We start from the raw sequence: 21535 nt of genomic DNA on the forward strand, positions 1-21535 counted from the left end.
AATCGAACAGCATAATTCTAAAGTCAAATCAAATAGATAAATATTAAAAATATTGATCAACTCTATATGTTTTCTTGGAATTCAGGAGCTCGTATTCCGTGGTGATGATGAATCTTCTAATTCAGTAAATAGAGGAAATTATATTGAATTAATTTACTTGCTCGCGAAAGAAAATTTACTATTGAAACATCGTTTAGAAATAGCGCAGTTTTTATTGGAATATGTAGCGATATTCAAAATGATTTGATAATTCTATTTCATATGTCTTACATCAAAAATATTAAATTCGTCGAACTGTTAGATATTAGTAAATTCCAAATAATCAAAATTTCTGAAAATATTTATTAGATAATTTAAACGACACTTATTCTCAATTTTTCGACCTACACAAGCTAGAAACCGAATTAAAAATAGTGTTTCGGGATGTTGAATTTAGAAATAGAAAGAATGTTAATGAAATACTTAAATTTTTAATATGCACCGATTAAATGAAAAGTTTTAAAGAATTTTTTAAATTATGAAAATTCATCTTAAATTTTGTTTCAACAACAGCAAGTGCAGAACGGAGTTTTTCATCATTAAAAAGAATCAAATCTTATTGTAGAAACAGGATGAGCCAAAATCGATTATCAAACCTATCTTAGATTTCGATTGAAAAAAAAATTTTTTAAAATTTAAAATCTAGCAATATCTTTTATAATGCAGTACTATCATTTTACTCAAAAAAAAGACGAATACCACTTATTTAAAAATCTTAATGTTTTTATGGTTGAGTTTGACCAAAATAAAGTAAAAAAATTTTTTGATTGCTTCCCTAGTAATGAACCTGACGCTTCGTCACTGGTAGAAGTACCCATTTTGGCTAACAATAATTAAGTTCTACTAGAAATATATTATATGACTCTTTTGCAGTTTTAAAATCTATTTAGACATTGTATATAATAATTTTGTCCATTGTATTAAACCAAATAATAATAAATTTATCATGTTTACATAAAATAAAAATAAAATTATTTACGTTATCGGTAAATTTGTAAAAATGTAATTTAATTAAATATAAATTATTAATTAATTTTATAAAAAAAAATAAGATAATTTACAAATATATTAGTAATTTAAACAAAATCTAAGTTAGAGATAAGAACAAGTGGATTCATTTGTTTCTTGATAAATAAATAACTGAAAAAAATATTTTATTTTGGAGGTTATTTTGTGATGATATGAAAACTGTTGTTAAAAGACCCTTAAGATTTTAGCTAAAATAATATTATCTAATCCTTGAGATTTGGTAGAGTTCCAAACCTTTCTGTTATCTATGGGGAAAATCTCCAGGCTTTCATAACATTATGCCATGTTAAGGACTTTTCAAAAAAATTTAAATCGGGTTTTTACAACACTAAATATAAATATGAATTAAAAGAGGACAAAAAAAAAGGTATAAGTTTTATTTATTAGTTGGTAGTGTTTCATCTAGTTTTATTAGTGTTGTTAAATGGCTCGTCTTGAGCCAATTTTTAAAAACGGCTAACTAAACATTTCATCCAGAATAGTATTATGCAAGCCTGTAGATTTTGTTTGTAGAAGGAACAAAGGTTTGGAGATCTATTAGCAAGATCTCGAAACTTAGGCAATATTTTTCTAGCTAAAATATTGAGTTAGCCGTTTTTAAAAATCGGCTCATAACGAGCCGTTTAATAAAACAAAAACGGTTAACTCAATATTTTAGCCAGAAAAATATTGGCTTAGCCTTGAGATTTCGCTAATAGATGTCCAAACATTTGTTCCTTATACAAATAAAATCTTCAGGCTGTATTAATGTTCTAGATGAAATATTGAGTTAACCGTTTTTAAAAATCGGCTCAAAACGAGCCTGTTAATAACACTAGTTTCATCGTTTCGTTATTGAATGTATCGAAACACAAACTATAAAATTTTTACAATCATTCAGGCATTAAATCATATGATGAAAATGCTACAAAGTAAAAAAAAAATGATTATATTTTGCTAACCTATTTATAGAGTTAAAAATTGCTTTGATACAATTGAGTGTATGTGAGGAGAAGACAACAAATTTAAATAGAGTTAAAGATTTTGTACAGGAGGCTGTTAACAAAGGAGCACAATTAATTGCCTTGCCAGTTTTTAACTTTTTATTTTTCATATAGAAACTTCATTTTCAGGAATGCTTTAATTCTCCATATGGGAATAAATATTTTAGGAAGTACGCTGAATCTATTCCTGGGGAAACATCTGAACTAATGTCTAAATTAGCCAAACATCATAAAATTCATTTAGTGGCAGGATCTATACCAGAAAAATATGAAAATGATTATTATAATACTTGTTTAGTATTTGATACAGATGGAAAATTATTAACCAAATTCAGAAAGGTATGCATACTTTATTTAATATTATAATTCCTTAATTTAAATGATAATATTAGATACATTTATTTGACATTGATATACCTGGAAAAATGCAGTTTAAAGAATCAGAAACTTTAAAACCTGGATACAATCTCTCTACATTTAATATATGTATCCATTTAAAATATATTGCTTTATTTATAATTTTTTAAATAGCAAACATAAAATTTGGATTAGGAATATGTTATGATCTAAGATTTCCAGAATTAGCTTTGCTTTATAGGAAACATGGTTACTTTTGTTTAAACTCATTAATTTATTTCATGACCTTAATTTTTCTTTAAACATCAATATTATGCCTAAAATTTATTCTCCTAATTTACATAAAATTTTTAAGATAAATTAAATAAAACTTATCTAATTCTACCTTTTTCAATTTGGGGATTGTTAAATTAATCTGTATTTTCATTAATTTAGTGCAGATATCACATAAGGCAGGTTTACTATTTAATAAAACAAACATAATGTGGAAGTTATAAACTTATTAACATATTTATTGTAACTTCCTTATTATATATTCTTTCAAATTTTGATAAAATAATTTCTTTTAACAGATGTATTAATTTTTAAAGAGTTTATTGATTTATTTTTAGTGTTAGTAACTGCTCAATTTGAGCCAATTTTTAAAAATGGTTAACTCAATATTTTAGCCAGAAACATATTGTCTAAGCCCCTCGAGGATTTCATTAATATATGTCCATCTTTGTGCCATCTACAGGAAAAAATCTTCAGGCTTACATAAATCATTGAAAATTAATTATTTAAGGTATCGCCATCAACTGTGATACTCTTAAAATCTAGAATAAAAGATTAATTCAAATTAAGTAAAATTTCTATTTTGCTCTGATATCTTCAATATATTTAGCAAGTTTTTATGGAAATATAATTATTTGATAACTATCAGAATGGGGTAAGAAAATCCTCAAAATTTGGTTAATAGATCTCGGAAAACATTTTCTACTTTTCTATATTGTAAAATCTCTAGGCTTGCACGATAGTTTTTTGGGTTAAAATATTGGGTTATTCATTTTTAAAAATGAGCCGTTTAACAACACTAGGTTAAAAGGATTTTAAATGCTTAATGGATTTTCACCTTTAGTTTTAATATTTAAATATTTTAAAAAAAATAGGAATATCAAATTATAATATGGATCTCCAAATAATTAAAGAACTCTATATCGAAAAGCTTGTTTGAAGATCCGACCTGAACACATATTTTAAAGAAGGTCTGATCCGACCTCAAAATAATCGAATCCACCCCTTCCCCACCCCTTCCCCCCCAAAAAAATTAAAGAAATATAATTATAAGTTGGCTTATTACTTAATAGCCCAAAAAAACGTTAAAAAAACTGGAATAAAATACGAAAAATAGCTAAAATAAAACAAAATAAGTTGGTCACGATTAAATACATTTTAGCGTAGACTAAAAAGCAATTAAGTATCCAAGTTAAGCCGAACTTAAGACACGGCCTATATGATTTTTTTTTTTCAAGGAAAGCTGTAAAAAAAAATTTAAATCTGTTTTTTCATTTAAATTTTTTACCGAGTTTCGAATCTAGCCCGACCTAAATAAAAATGATAAAATCAAGTTATTTCCGGAACAAGATGGGGGAAGGTGTTCTAGTCACTAACTCGAATTTCGAAATTAGATTTGCAATAGGTTTTACTTGGAGATCTTAAGCCACGAATGAACATTTTCGATAATATGGAATGTGGAGTGGGAGGGAGAGAGGGGGGTTGGGTAAATATTTTTTTCGCCATTTTTACAAATTATTTGACCAAATCTGTTTACTTTTTCTTTTTTTTTATATTTAAAATAAAATTCCGTAACCCCTTCCTAACCACACAACGGATACTTAAAAAGGGTGTCACGTGTTATTATACCCCGGAGCGTTTAACCTGGTAACGGGCCCTTGCCATTGGGAATTATTGATAAGATCGAGGGCTTTAGATAATCAGGTATACTGCGCCGCCATATCACCGGCTCGTAGCGCCGATTCCGATTATAAAGCTTACGGGCACACCTTAATATCCGATCCTTGGTAGAGAATAGTATATATTTTTTTTATAAACCGAATTTTATGATTATAATGATGAGCAACCATTCACGGTTCATTACTATGACCGTTGGAAACCAAAATCAAAAGTTCATAAATCCAAAGAAAATTTTTTTAATTTAGAATTTATATTTTCCCGGCTCCAGTGTTGTTAAAGAGCCCGCCGATTAAGATTTTAGCTAAACTAATATTAGCCAGCAATGAGCAAAATCTTTATGGCTTTACATAATGTTATTTTTGGTTATGATCTTAATCGGGCCGTATAATTAGGGCTTTTTAACAACCACTACTCGGATCTTGCAAATGCAAATGGTTTTAGGCCGAATTCATAGTGGGATCGGATCCGACAAAATTTAACAGCTGATCGATTTTTAAATCGGTTTATGAGAATCAATTTTTTTTAAAAATAATATTAATTTTATCTTTAATTCTATACATGATAATGACCTAAGAAATATTGGTTTTAATTAAGAAAAATTGATTCTCATAAACCGATTTAAAAATCGATCAGCTGTTAAAGTTTGTCGGATCCGATCCCACTATGAATTCGGCCTTATAAGCATAATTAAATTCTGTATATATTTTTTTACGTGTATTATAAAAGGGGTAAAATAATCGGGCAAACCGACGAAAAGGAGGGCATAGTTTATTCCGCAATAGGTTTTAAAAAAAACATTTAAAAAACTATTTATATATATATATGTGTGTGTATATAAATAAATTATAATTTGCTTGGGCTGAAATTCTATCCACTTCGACAAATTCTGCAGATAGAAAACCCTGAAATCCCTTGTTTCCCAACCTCGTAGGATCTTCCATCCTAAGCTTATCATTCTTTTCGGCAAATAACCTATTGCTAGTTCATACCGCTCCCGTCGCATTGGCTATTTCTCTTATGTCTCGAAAGACAGAATATGGGATCTCTCAATTTTAAATCGTTTACCTTAGGGACAATTTATAAAATTTGAAGAATCTGATTTAACCATGAGTCTTATGACAAATTTTTTTTTCGGAAACATTTAAACCAGTGTTACGAATCCGGTAAAATTATTTACCAGGTTCGGTTCAGGCTAATATTTTTTACACCTGGGTTTGGGAATTTAAATCTCGTTTATGATTATTAGAATTTCAATTTTTTTTTTAAATTAAAAATATTCATAATTTAAAAAAAAAATTAGAAATAACATTTGGTATAAAAGATAAAATTTTTTATTTATTGACAAAATATATTTAAAAATACAAAACATATTCATGAATCGATTTTTTAAAAAAAATTATTTACATATTAGCATAATTATCTTCCAAGAGTCGTTCGCTCATCCTCGATCTTTGCAGCGAAAGAATGGAATGTGTCAAATTAACTTGGGTTGTAAGTAGCGGACCCTTGGCTTTGAGAACGAGTGCTTCAACTTCCTTGGGTTTAGTCATGGAAGGGTAGTAAATTTCAGGTAATGACAAAATACTACTTAAAATAATTTTATAATAAAGTAATTACAAAGACGTGAAGCGAACGATAGAAAAAGGCAATGAAAAATTCACAGAATTAATGCAGGATTACTTTATTATAAAATTATTTTAGTAGTGCTTTGTCATTATAATGAAATTTTTTTCAAATAAATACCGCGATGGGGTCCCAAAGTCATATGGGCCACGGTACCCCACTAAAAACATCCAGTTTCCCCTTCTAGGGAGGGAGGTTCAGTTTTTTTAGACGGAAGCCAGCTCATTTTTAGAGATTTTGCGGTTTTTTTTTCAGAATTATAATAAGACTAGGGCCTCATTTATAGTAAATGCGTTATCTTCGAGTGTTGCGTTATTACAAAATAAAGCCACTAAATAGGTATAAATTTAAAAAAATAATAGCGAATTCCATAAAAAGGTATGTAATTTTTCTTAAATATTATATAAAATAATTATCCTTATTTTAGATTTTTTTTAAAAACTCGTTTTTAAAACTGAATCAGCTGTAATAGCGTTGTGTTAAATAACGTTGCCTTAAATAACGCAAAGCTTGAAGATAGCACGTTTACTACAAACCCAGTTTAAATCAATAATGAACATTAAAATATTTTTTAAAAAGGCGCAACCGTTTGTATACCAACAAAGTCAGCGCAAAAATTAATGTATATTGAATTTTACTTGCTCTGGATACAATAAAGCTACTCTACAAATACATTAAATTGGATAATTTATTCAATTGGGAAAACTGAGGGGCCTTTCTTTCTGGGCAAGCCGCACTTACTTGTACGCGCAATAGTCCTAAGACTATTACTTAAACGTCTGTGGACTGATTTAAAGTAAATGGGCAGAGAAACACGGCCCAAGCCCATGAATATATATGTATTTAATTACTTTATAGGTGAGGAACCATTTTCTATGAGATTAATTTTTTTTATCGATTATTATTAATTTCATTTGACAAAAAAAAACTAATAAAATTTATATCATCATTTTCCTTCGATCCTTTTTAATCTGAGCCTTTACCTGAATATATACATAAAAAATTTTATTCAGGGAAACGTTATTTTTATTATCAAGTTTCAACTTACTAGATTAATTAATTAAAAATGTCCGTACATAGATGTCAGCCTCTAGCTCTCATTTTGTGGTTTCTTCGACTAATTACCTTTATTTATCATTATAATGAATGCACATAAATGTCATTTGTTCGGCGTCAGCTGACTCCTATGTATGATTTAAAAATGCATTTAATGAATGAGTCAATCTAGTAGTATTTATATATTTATATGTAGTTTGTATATACATATAAGCAAATAAAGAACAGTATATTTAAATAATGTAAAAATAAAATTAACCTTTATTGTTTCTAATTATAATCCATATATCATCATATAGTTCCTAATAAATAAAAATTAAAAAGTAAGTAAAAAAAAATTAATATTCAAAATAAAATCATCATAATATCATTAAAAATCTGGCATGATCATAATGAATGAAGGATCTCAATTTCTTCTTTCTATTCAACACCACATATATCTACATATATAACATCTCCCCTCTTTATTTCGCCCTGCCCCGTCCTTTGATTCCTCTTCGTTTTCATCATCTATCATCGTTTCCGTTTTTCTCTCATCCTGCTCTCTCAGTATTGACTTCCCTACAACCCAAATCCTAGCTTTGTGATCAAGTTTTTAGGTTGTTATTTTTTTTTATAATTCCCTTATCTGATGTACTCGTACATCAATGCTCTAATTCTTTCGTCATGATCATATGTCAACTACTACAATTCCCCGTTTCCTCCATCACCATTTGCCTTATTCTTCATCGTTATCACTTCCTTTAGGCACCCTTTCTTCCCCTCTTAATCAATCATTCGATTTTGAACCAATTCATATACATCATAGCAAATCATCATTTCAGCTTGCATATTGATACCAGACATCACTCGATCCAATCATCCATCTGTCCTTGAAACCAACATCATTCGTTCTTGAACTAATTCATCAGACATCATTCTTATTCTATAAACTGTTAATCCTATCCTCCCATTTGACCATTCATCATATCATTTGACCATTGACCTACAACCTTTTGACCATTCACCCTATCCTTTGCCCATTGACCAACCTCTATCCATCTGATTCCCATTTAATTGACAATTTTCATTGACCATTCCATCTTACCCCATCTCAATCTTCCATGCTATCATTTCATTTACATCTCAGTTGCTCACCTGATCCACATTTCTTCCTCAGTCCCGGGTTTCGGCACCACTGTAACGATATTGGTTTTGATAATATTATTCACTAATGGTTTATTGCACTGAGTGAGTGCGTTCGATAGATCTGAGTACGAATCCAGCAAGGGCTACTTTTTCTGAAGCCAACTTTGTTCGTACTTGTGGTGGGGGTTGATATATAAATATAGTAGATCAGCCTAACCTTATTTCAATAATATATTATAAAAAATAAATGAGTCTTATAATATTTTGACAAAATTTGGTCGTTATTTAGCAAATAGTATGACATGCTACTTGCCGTAATTTAAAAGGGTTAATGTTCTATCAGCTAACTCAAATTCATGTCATTCAATACACTATAATAATGCATTCATCGTAAATGAGGGGAATTAATTTAATTCATATTCTAAAAAAATAATTCTTTTACATTTACAATTTTTTGATAGCTTGTGTAGTGGAGTGTTGATAATTTTATTTATTCTTTTTAAATTATATGAAAGGATTAACATAATAAAAACTTCTAATTAATATCTTGAGAATATCACCATCAAATACGTTAATTTTTTAAGTGTAGGAAAATATTTTTTATAGGAGTTTGCTTTAAATAATTATTTTCATGTAGATGCTGATAGCGTTGTTAAAAAAGACAATTTATGTCGATTTTTATAAACCGCCCAATTAAGTTTTTAGTTAAAATAATATTATATACGCTTAGAGATTTTATTCATAGATGGCAGTAGTATTGTTAAACGGCTCATTTGAGCTGATTTTTAAAAACGGCTAACTCAATATTTTAGATAGAAAAATATTGCCTAAGCCTCAAGATTTTGATAATATATATCTAGACCTTTGTTCCTTCTATGAGCAAATTCTTCAAGCTTAGGTTAATATTTTTCTGGATGAAGTATTGAGTTATCCGTTTTTAGAAATCGGCTCAAAATGAGCCGTTTAACAACTAGTTGACAGTAAGATTTAGACTATTATTTGCTAAACCTCGAGACTTAAATAATATTATTTAGGCTATTGCGAATTTTTTTTAATTGTAAAAAATTCATAATATAAAAATGAAAGATATGGATTACCTCAAAGAAGTGCGAGAACAAATTCCAGTTTCAAAGCAAAAAAGAAATGATATATACAATGTAACTGGACCACTATAGTAATTATTAAACATAATTGTCCTACTTCGTAATATATTTTTTGTTTATATGAATATAATTAATATAATGTCGATCATTTTTGTGATAAAATTTTTATTATATTTTTTATATGAATCATTCTTTGTTTTTTCATAAATGAATTGAATTATTAATTTTTCTCTTGACTTTTAAAAAATATTATTTCTTTTGTGATGAAAATTTCAAAAACAATTAATTTTTCTGTAATTTTTTTCAAAGTATTTTTATCAATTTGTGTTAAAATTTTATTTGAATTAAATATTATTAATTTTTGCTAGAGTTATTTTTATATATTTTAATAAAAATATAAAGGATTATTTTGAGTTATGTATCTTTGAAAGTACGATTATTTTTGGAAGTATTTCTATACTTTCTGAAAGTACTTAGATTTTTGAAAGTAAGTAGTTTTTCTTATATTTTTTTCGAAATTAAGTTTAGTTTTTTCCTCCATTTTGTTAATAATGACTATAACATCTTATAGTTTAATAAATTATTTATTTATACCTTATTATTAATTTGTATTTACATATACACACGCCATGTGTTTTCAAATTTAATTCATTCATTCATTATATGTCAGCTAAAATTTTACGAAGTAATTTAAATTATTTTTACGGTTAATTAATAAAACTGATAGAATTAAAATTAGCTCTAATTCAATTAAATATAAGCGATAATAAACTCGATAATTTTAAAAAGGTTGCTAACTATGTCAAAGAAGCAGCTAGAAGTGGTTCAGCCTTGATTATATTGCCAGTTTTTTATAATTCAAATATTGAAAGAAAAATTTTTATGCTTAGGAATTTTGTTGCAATCCTTACAGTAATACCTATTATAAAAATCATGGTGAAGCTATACCAGGAAATTTATTTTACTTTTTGTCTGATGTGGCAAAGCAAAATAAAGTTTTTCTTGTAGCTGGGTCAATTCCAGAAAAATACAATGGATATTTTTATGCCACCTCTTTAGCTTTTAATCTGAATGGGCAATTATTAGCTCAATTTAGGAAGGTAAATTTTAAAACCATATATAATGAAACCAGATTTATTAGATTCATTTATTTGATGTAAATATTCCAAACAAACTCATCTTTAATGAGTCTTCTAAGATCAAATCAGGAAATCAAATTGTCACCTTTAACATGTGTAATAATAAGCATACTATATATATATATACTTAAAATGATAATTTTTAATAGATAACATAAAAATTGGCTTAGGAAGATGCTATGATTTAAGATTTCCAGAAATGGCAATTTTATATAGGAAATTGGGTAAGTCCTTCGAATTATTTATATATTACTCTCAAAGATTCACCTATACTACCATTTTAGTTGATACTCAATAATAATGTATATTGAAAAAAAGATATAACTTATCTATTTTTTTTAAATTTAAATATCATATATAATTTAATGAAATTCATTAAATTAAAAGAGTTATAGGAAATAATTTCTATTTTTATTGTAATTTATGCATAATTTTTTTATAAATTCATAGTATATGGCCACTTCCAAAAAACGTTTATTCAAAAGGTTTTCCAAGGCACATTTTTCACAATATTTTTTATTTTCAAACAGCTCATTTTTTACATTAAAAAATATTATAATAAATAATTTGTGTAAAAAAGTACTAAATCTCCAGAAATAGGACCAATGCAACTTCAAAACTAATATTAACTTATTAAAATACAAAAAGCATGTAAACTACATTCAAGACCAAATTATTTCCAGATTGCCTATACAAGCAGAATAATCACACTGGATATTTAGATTCATAAGTTATTTAAGAGAAACGTGAAACTGAATTCTGATAGATTATTTTTATTAAAATATTATTCAAGTTTTTATATTTTTATTATTAAATTTATATTAATAAATGTAGATATAAAAAAAGTAGGCTAATATCTTAAATATATAATACATGCTTTCAATATTGAATTAAGAGATGCATTTAAAAATAATAAGATATAAAGATAGAAAATCTATCGATGCTGCTAAATAATTCAAGGTTTTTATTTCTAAATATGTTATTGTTTATAATATTTTAACCCTCTATTGCATACATCATATTTGAATACACATACCATTAAAAAATGTATAAATTTTAATATAAAATTTTTTACAGTTTAATACACATGATGTATAATAGATACACATATATTTATTTATTTCTATAGTTAATTTTGTCAAAAATGAAAGACAGCTATTAATATAAATATTCTAAAATAAGTTTTCAACTTTCGAATTGTTGCATTTTTTCCATTTTATAAATTATGTAATTTCGCTTGTACAAAATTTTAAGGAACAGGAAGTTAAAAATCCTGGTAAAGAAATGTTTTATATAAAAATAATAGTGTTTAAAATTTAAATTTTAAGGTAGGTGTACCCAGATACAAAATGCGCTTTTTTGATTATTTTTTTTTATATTATTAAATGTTCTTTATTTGCTATCTATAGTCAAAATGTCTGTATTCGAGAAGAGTTCTGATTCTAACCTTAGTGGTTCATCAGATGAGGAAATTCTTGATTCAAGATCAGCAGATGTTAGTGGAAATGCGGTATTTCAACTATTGGTGCCACAACATTCCAATTTTAAATTGTGTTTTGTTAATTGGTTCTGTTGGTATGGAACTTCAAGTATTACTCGGCCCAAAAAGGAGTATTTCTACAGCGAGAGCTAATAGAATTTATAATTGCCAGTTTCCAACTGGAATTCTAAAAGATGGAACGTGGATTCACATAAGATCACGTAAATGGTGTCATTGTATAGTAACCATATACTCGATATAATGCTCATAAATCATGGTTAATGTATGGCGAGATTTTGTATCTTTAAAGGTACCGGCAAAAGAGCAGATGCCATTATAAACATTTAGAATTTCAATAGCAGACTCTGTAATAAGTTTAACAAAAATATGAAGGCTAGCCTAAAAAACGAATATCAATTGACACTAAATATAAAGAAAAATCTAGCAAGGGGCCGACAAGTCTTATTACGCAGAAAGAAATAAGACAGGATTTAATAATACATTGGCTAAAATATAGTAAAAAAAAGGCGCGATGCAAAAACCCTGGGTGTAAATTGGTTACGAAAGTGATCTAAATATGGTGTATCATTATTTTTTTACTACAAAAAACGATTGTTTTAAATTATTTCATGAAAATTAATATAAATTTGTTTTATATTTATCAAATAATAAAATTACATATCCTTATCTTGTAATAGGCTTGAAATTGAAAAAAAAAATGGTATTTTTACAGTTCAAAAATTTTTTTTTAAAAAAAATAATTAACTTTTAGTTTATAAAAGCCCTGACAAAAATAAGTTTTTTTTAAAAACATTATATTATTTATTGATATGTCGCGCAATAGAGGGTTAATATATTAAAATTGTATAAAATATTTCAATAACAACATATCTGTTATTTTTTGCTAAGGTTTGTAATTGTTCCAAATTCTGTAAATGTAATATCTGATCCGCTAGATTAGTCATCTAATAATTCCATTATCATAATTTCCTTAAATTCATTGAATACCTTGTTTTAATTTAATAATAGAAATTAAATTAATATATTTATATAACAAATAATTATGCTTATTTAGTTTTAAAAAAAAATCCTTTCATTAAAAATTATAGGGGAAAGGTGTTACTTAACAAGATAACTATTTTACCTTTTAGCCTATGAAATCCACAATTCATCTAATACTTTATTTGGGTAAGTTTGTTTTGTTATTGCATAATATAATATTTAAAAAGGAAATTGTTCACTTAATCGTTAAAAAATATCAAACTAGTTTGATATTAAAAATAACACAATATTGTATGCATTAAAAAAAATAACGTTTTGTTTAGAAGGACACATCTATTAAGCTGTATTTATTTTTTTCTCACTTTGAAAAATGCTGGCCAAATATTTTTTAAAAATAACTGATGGTTTTATATTTTGAGTATTGTCCACAAGTATTGATTAAATGTATAATATTGGTCTGATACTGTTACCATTGATGGTGCATATCAGATAACATACATTAATTCATGATGCATGGTTCTAGATTTTTTCCAGATTCTTATACCTTTCCAAGAAATTCTTATACCTTTCCAAGAAAAGGATGAAAAATGCCTATAACCTCCCAAAATAGGATTTTATTTAAGAAATTTTTTTAATTTTCTTTTACAATATAAACTAATGATATCGTAAGGTTTACATTTATATAAATTAAGCAACATTATTTTAAAACCATATTTAGTTATTTTTTCACCAATTCCTTGTTTAAATATTAGTTAATTAAAAGAATAAACTTTTTGTATAAATTGCTGACAGGGTTGGGAGTTAAATTAAGGCGTTTGAAAGCCATACAAGAATTAAATAACTTTAGAGTAGCATGGGAAAGTTTCAGAGAATTTTTTTAAAAAAAAAGTATGATGCAGGCTATTAAAAGCGTTTTTGATATCAAGCTTACAGATTGCCAAGTAAGGGTGGTGGGAAAGGGTTCTATGTAAATTCTTAATATATTAGCCACAATTTCGCAACCGCCCTTGATCTCGTAATCTAGTTGGTGACAGTTTAAAATGTCGACGACATCATGCTTGATACGTTCGAATACGATTTTGACTCTTAAACTTCTGAAAAAGGAACCTACTACATCGGACGGGTACAGCTATCTGGCTTGGTTAAAGGGATTATACGCACTCCGACGCTGAGTTTGTATAAGGATATCCTTATTTATTTTATTACCAAAATTTGTTATCTCTATGATGAGAGTGGGGAAAGATTATTTTTTAAATTTATTGAGTATAGAAAATAAGAGGGTTTTAAACCGCCAAGGAGTCTATTTTTTTATTAAAGGAATAGATAGCGTTGACAATTTTATCACTAGTGATAATTGTGGGGGGGGGGGGGGAATATTCTCTTTAGAAGCCTCGGGGATGAAATTATTTTAAGAGTTGCAATGTTTCTTCGTTGATAGAAGAAAATCGGTTGTCTGAATTGCTCCGCCTATATCACCTTGGTCTATATTATATGATATTATTTCACATTTGTATGTTATATTATCTACTTGCTTTTTTAAAATATCTTTGTGAGTGTAGTTAATCGTTTTGGATGGTATCAAAATCTTCTATGTGCGATTTTATTTGTTCCTGTAACGAGGTCTCTTGTTAACTGGGCATACATGACATTTATGAGAGAAGGTTAGTGAGTCTTCCCATGATTATTAACTTTTATGGAGAAAAAGGAAAGAAGAAATTAATTATATAATGAATATAAGATATTAAAATTAAAACCCGGCCCAAAGACCTGGGAAAAACGGGCCAAAAGCCCGCAAAATTATGGGTACGGATTTTTTTAAATAGGGGTGTCTAGGGATTGTAAAAGATAGTCACGCTACTTAATGTATTTAAAAATTTACCCAACCCAATTGTTGACTGCATTTCCACATATATTATAATAATGATATTTTTTCATCGATTTTTATAACTAAATTCTCAAATGAGTTAGGCCATTTAGATTGACAAGGCTAATTGACACTACTCATGAATGATAAAAAAAACAACTTATTTACTCTAAATAATCCATCTTATAAATGTCAGATTCAAGGGTAATGAGAACCTATGCCAATTTTAGGTTATACATCTAATAATGTTTAATACTTAAATTATATTTTATATAGTTAAAATATTTTTCACAATTACTTTGCCAAATTTGTTTTTATATATTTAAATATGAGGTCATTAATAATTTCGAAAAATTATTAAGATTTAAAAACATATTATGATAGCTTGTAATTTATTATATAAATAATTAATTCTGTTAACCTTTCAATTTTTATCCTTCTTAAGCCAAGGTCGTGAGTTCGAAAACTCGTCTTGGCTAACCAATAGACTTTAAATAAAATCAAAAAGTTATCATTTGTTTAATTTTAAGAAACGAAAATCGTTATAAACAACATTATTATTCACTTAAAAAAAATATTGTACCACATTTATTATACACACTATTATATTTATATATATTATGTCGTGTTTGGGATATGAAATTGTAGCTCTTTGCAATAAATTTAAAACTAAAATAGGTTACCATTTTCCTCGGGCCAGATTTACTCTTTATCTGTTTATATTTCAAATTTTTTTTTAGTATTTATAATTATTTTATTCAATTCTATTCGTTTATACTTTTTCTTCCTTATAAAAAAAAACATGGATAAGGGTGTCACTTGTTACTTTACCCAAGTGCTTTTAGCTATGTAACCGGACCACCTCACTGGGAATTATTGCTGCGAGCTCGGGCTTTGGATAATCAAGTTTATTGCGCGGGTGTATCCTCGGCTGCTGATAATAACCCCGCTGGTCACACAACATTTGGACATAGCTTGGTCACAGACCCATGGTTTAAAAATTTATTGCAATTATATTCGAGACTATAAATATTCCTCCCCAGTAATTGTTTGCTTCATATATATATATATATATGTGTCGTATGGAGTCTCGTAATCCGTGGGGATTCGGAATCTCTAAATTTTAAATCATTTACTAAGAGTGATTTTTGGATTTTAAAAATTCCAGCATGTGTAGAGTATTTACCCTATAAATTCCAGCCAATTTCAGCGATAGACATTTTAGTTATTTTTTAATTTATATGAAAAATCCATATTAAAAATTAATATAAATTAGAAGTACTTCTAAAGTTCATGGCAAAATTGTTTGAAATTTACAGTTTGGGTATTCTACCCATTAGAATATATTTTCGGTTAAATCGAACTTAAATTTTTTTTAAATCGCTCTCGTAAAGGATTTAAAAACAAGAGATTCCGAACCCCAATACGGCATATATATAATTCATAGGAAACTATATTTAAAAAAAAAATTGATTATAAGAATTCTGTTAGTTAATCTTATTTAAGCACATATAACATTTTATGTATTTTTCTTGTATATAGGTATTGATTGATTTTTTTTTTCCTGTACAATTACCAAAAAAAACGGTCTTAAATCATGATTTAATTTCTGTTATATCACAAATCTTGTAAGGAAAGCTCACAAATTAAAATATTTTGTGGCCTAGGACATTACAAATCTTTATATTTAGTTAGTGTATATTACCATTTTCATTTTAAATTTCAAATTTTTTTAAAAAAAATTAAAAAATTCTTGAGTCGTGTCAACGCTGGGAAATTATTTTTGAAACTTATTTCTGTTTAGCCTATGCTATTCGGCATTTGAGCTATGAACACCCACCCTATTCTGGTTTGTTTTAAGTTTGTATTAGAGACATGTGCCGAAATTTTTTTTTTTAATTTCTTTCGGTGCAAATAAAACAAAGACATATTTAGGCCGTTTAGAGGATGCTTATTGACGGCTAAACAGATGATTGTATATACATATTCCGAGCTTTGACACGCCTTAGGCCTCATTTGAAATGAGCGTTATGAACAGTGCTACATGTTGCGTAACCGTCATCGCGTTCGCTATAAATGAGGCCTTTAAAGTAAATAAACGCAGCCCCTGGTCTCTCATTCTTTATTGATTTTTTTAACTGTTTTTTTTTTAAATCATAATTTTTTTTATTTGTGCCTAAAAATGCCAATTAAATTTTTTTTAAAAATTTTTTATTATGACACAGGGGCAAAGTAATCGCTAAAACTGACGAAAAGGAAAGTATCTTGTATTCTGAAATAGGTAAATTTTAACCATGAACATATATATTTTAAACCGGAACTAATTAATATTTTCTATTAATGATGGGAAAATCCCAAAAAAAATTAAAAATTTTAACGATGAACATATATATTTTAAATCTTTTCTATTAATGATGGGAAAATCCAAAAAAAAATTAAAAATTTTAACGATGAACATATACATTTTAAACCTTTTCTATTAATGATGGGAAAATCCAAAAAAAAATTAAACCAGGTCGGGGTGCCTCAAAGACCCCGGGCCCTCAAATTAGTGTCCTCTTCCTTCCCAATGAGGCAGGCCAAACATTCTCTAGAAAATTATTTTACAGGCTAAGCAGGAGTTATCTAAATGGCGGTTACGAAATATTTCGGAGACCTTTCCTCCAAACCCTTTATTTGTCAATCCTTCGGCCGGGTCCCGTCAATGAAAATTTTTGATTAACTATTATTTTTTATTTATTCCCGTAACATCTATAGAAGTACTAATTCTAAAATCTGTACCTAGTTTTTAACCAGTATAGTAGAAAATATAAAGGAAATAATTATTAACAACAAAAATTTTGGTTTAATTTTACTATTAAACAATGTAAAAGAGTTTATTTTGAAAATTTTATCAATGTTTAGTACTTAATTAAAGTGTTTGTTTTAATTCGCTTAGTGGATAGTATAAAGAAAGTGAATAGCAAAATAAGAAAAATTTGAAATAGAACCAGTGGTCGACCCGGGCCAGACTGCACCGTTAAAAAATATTTTATCGAATTTTTGGCCCCTACCCCTCAACATTTTTTGATGAAGGAAGATAAATTTTCTTAATTAGTTTGGCCCAGCAACATCTTTTCGCCCAGCCTGCGGGCCGGGCTACACCGACAACCTCTAGGAAAAACTTAATATTTGGGTTTACGTTAATATTAAAAGCCTTACTAGTATTATGTATGAGTCTTGCGGACTACAAAAATATGAATCAGAAGAAAAGAAAAACTATGACGTCAGACTTTAAACCGGTGGTAGAATAGTTTAAGGGGAGCGTTGATCTGGAGTGAACTCGCACCGGCTCGATTGAACCCTTTGTTAATTTTCTTTTATAACTTACGAGCTTGTTGGTAAGAAAAATTGAAAAGTGATTGCTAAAAAAAACGATAGCGCTGATTAACGAGTGTCTTGTTTGCTATACCTTGGCATGATAATGTTTATCATTTATTTTTTAAAATTAACTTAATTTCGTGTTTCCCATTTGCTGAGAACTGACCAATTAAAAAGGCAATTGAATATTTAAAAGTTGTTTTTTTTTCGGTAATTATTGAAATAGAAAGTTTCGATTAGAATTGAAAGCGGAGTATTTATTTAATTATTATATTAGATTAATAAATTAGATTAATACATATAAATTATGTTTTCACTATGTCGGCTTGTTGTGTTAAAAACGGAATATCAATATCACTCATAATGTCAAACAGCATTTAATTTCGAAATTTTTTTTGTGCCTTTTACCACGGATTCAAATTAATAGGAAAAAAAAATTAAAGGAGCATGTGAAATCTAGACTTTTGACAGTAAATCATTAAAATTCGGTGAAAATATATTTAAATTGTACTCACACTCCATGTGAGGATTGAGAAGATAGATTTGTACATTTAATGAAAAATAGAAAATTCGGGCTTTTAAGATTTTATGGGTAATTATAACGAAACTAAATACTAGTATTGTTAAACGCCTTGGTTTTCGCCAAACGGTTAACTCAATATTTTAGCCAGAAAAATATTGCCTAAGCCTCCAGATTTCGATAATATATGTCTAGACCTTTGTTCCCTCTATGAGCAGAATCTTCAGACTTGGTAATATTTTTCTGGATAAAATTGAGTTAGCCGTTTTTAAAAATCGGCTCAAAACGAGCCTTTTAATAACACTACTAAAGAATAGTTCATAAAATCAAAAAAAAATCGCGGATATAATATGTATAAGCAAAGCTCGCTCGATGAATGAAATAGAGATGCCAACAAAAGATAGAAATTCGTTAACTATGGTGAAACATACCGTAGATTTGGTGAAGCTGAAGATAAGTTTTACAGGTAAACCTTTATCAGATTGGGATGTCGTGTCTCACCTTTGTAATATCTTGGCTTAATTTGATATCTTTCTGGCATCCCCTCCCTTTACCCTCTCTCATCTTTTCCTTTTAAAAATTCGAATTAAATATAGATATTTAAACCATAAATTAACATTAAAAATTATTAATATAAATTATTTTTTTTTGAAAAATTTATCTAAAACAAATAGAGGAAATTTATTCCGAAAAACATGAAATTACCTCAGAATATGTTTTAAATGATTTGGGATCTTTTGACAACGATGTTTAGTTTTTGGACTATTGATTTTAAAAGTATTTAAATTTAGGACTGAAATATCCTAATGTATTAAGAAATAAGGGGTGTGAATATGGATCTTGACGAAAATTCTGAATGTTTATTTATCTGGAGGCAACCTGGTAGTAACACTTGAAGCCTCCTCTAAGATAAGGAATCATAGTGACCCCATCTGGCCGTTAGCCATTTCATATAAATTGGAAAGTCAGTCTCGTACCGCGTTTTAGCTATTTATTACATGGGAGTGATGGGGGGAGGGTGTCTAGTTTCCTGGGAGGGGGGAGGGTAAAAATAAACTTTTTCAATTTCCACTGAACTGGCCTGCGTAATAGTCGAAAGATGGCCATAAGAAAAGAGCGAAAATATTATTGGTCACCGCTTAAGAAAACTCTTCATATAACATAATCCATTTTATTTAAATAAATTTATTTTTTATTTCCCGGTGAAATTTTATAAACCGGCATTTAATTCACAGCCATTTTAATCCTATCGTGATGCCTAATTTTATTTTATATGATATAAAGATATGGATTATTTGGAGGAAGTAAGGCAACAAATGCCCTTGTCCAATCAAAAGAGGGGAGATTTATATTCCCTTGAGTATTATGATGTTGCAGATCCAGAGGCACCATTTTACTCTATACCGTAAAGATTTCAAAATATTCCTCCAATTCATATTATCCATCAATGCAAAATTTACTTATTTTTTTAAAAAACAAGTTTTAAAGCATGATTCCCACAAATTTGAATGCAATTAATATATTATAAAAGAAAAAAATATATATATCCTTACAGTATTTATAAATATTAAAACCGATGCAAATATGTCAATATGAAATTTATAGTATTTACGAATAAATTCAAATTTTTTTTATAACCATCAATGCAATTTACTTATAGAAAACTTTATTTTAACAAATTCATTCATTACCACGCCAGAAATTGCACGAAGTGCAATTTCATCACCCACCAGGAGTTGAAGCGTGCATCATGTATTTTCACTAGTATATAGATCCCATACATGATGTCTACCCGTTTTATTATAGTAGACGGTACCACTATGTAGCCAGTTAGCAAAGTGAAGAAGGAAGAAGTACAATAATGGTGATGTATTAGTTCCATTACCGGCAGAATAGTGTTAAGGAAAAAAATAAAAATAAAATAATGTCATAATAATAATAATGTACCTGCATCCTTAAGTAGTATTTAGTGAGGCACCAAAAAATAATAACCCTTATATCTTGGTAAGTATTGAGAGTTTATGTTAAGTTTGCATGAAGAGTCTCTTCCTTGTTTGTTGTTCGGTGTGCCAAATATCGTATGTTCTATAGATCCTGTATGTGCTGTGCCAATGATATTTGGGTACGTCCGAGTTATTGCGTTATTATTATAACCAGTGTACCTTCTCATTGTCCATTATACAACTAATAGTCTCGTAATTGTTATCGTTATCGTGGCCGATATCGTTAAAAAAAATTATATTTTAAGTCATCAATGCAAATCAGCTGGAGACGCCATCTTGGTCACACTAATTTTTATTAAAATTTTAAACGAGAGCCTAATTTATTCTTATATCTGATGCAAACTTTATTAAAGAATTACCGGATCATCGAGAATAAGGAAGCAAGTTATCAATTTAATAGCAGTTTTTAACATGAGAATAATTAGTATATGTGTTACCAAAATGGCGGGTCCAGCTGATTTGCTTTTAACGACGCTTTTTCAAACATTTTTTTTTAAAACCATCAATGCACAATTTATTTATAAAAAACTGTATTTAACAAATTTTTTAAAAAAATTATATTTTAAGCATGATTATTCCCCTCTTTAGAGTATTTATATCCGTTCCCCCATTTATCGTATTTTATTTACAAATATTTTTTAAACAGTTTTTTTTTTATTGTTTTATTTTAAATTTATATATCAAATATTTATCAAAATGAATATACTTCAAATTATATATAAATATATAATGGATATATATTATAATTAACAAATCAAAATATATTAAATAAAATAAGAAATTACTAAGATGGATGCAAAAATATATATAATAATATAACGTTTGAGAGGAAATATAAAACTAATTTCTACGTGGTAAATTGAGTAAAATATGTATGTATAATATACATAATACTA

General features: G+C 27.9%; 1 protein-coding gene across 1 annotated transcript; it reads left to right on the plus strand.

Moving 5' to 3' along the window:
* The first annotated feature begins 1949 nt into the window (after positions 1–1949).
* Positions 1950–21111, plus strand: LOC135929846 (uncharacterized). Its single transcript, XM_065466575.1, has 16 exons — positions 1950–1979; positions 2020–2138; positions 2181–2390; positions 2444–2537; positions 2583–2657; positions 4291–4468; positions 5088–5143; positions 9255–9342; positions 9889–9956; positions 9999–10117; positions 10162–10371; positions 10413–10506; positions 10560–10634; positions 15568–15748; positions 16982–17037; positions 19921–21111. Exons 1-16 carry the CDS (start codon positions 1961–1963, stop codon positions 20043–20045), a joined length of 1767 nt encoding a protein of 588 aa, XP_065322647.1. The 5' UTR covers positions 1950–1960; the 3' UTR covers positions 20046–21111.
* The last annotated feature ends 424 nt before the right edge of the window (positions 21112–21535 follow it).

The sequence above is a fragment of the Gordionus sp. m RMFG-2023 genome, chromosome 5, assembly GCF_954871325.1.
Source record: "Gordionus sp. m RMFG-2023 chromosome 5, tfGorSpeb1-WG-v2, whole genome shotgun sequence".
Lineage (NCBI taxonomy): Eukaryota > Metazoa > Nematomorpha > Gordioida > Chordodea > Parachordodidae > Gordionus > Gordionus sp. m RMFG-2023.

What these genes read in the sequence shown, in the direction of transcription:
- LOC135929846 (XM_065466575.1), top strand. An exon ending in TTTGCTTTATAGGAAACATG is followed by an intron (nt 2,658 to 4,290) that starts GTTACTTTTGTT and finishes ATACTTAAAAAG; the next exon opens with GGTGTCACGTGTTATTATAC. An exon ending in AGCTTGGTCACAGACCCATG is followed by an intron (nt 15,749 to 16,981) that starts GTTTAAAAATTT and finishes ATTATGACACAG; the next exon opens with GGGCAAAGTAATCGCTAAAA.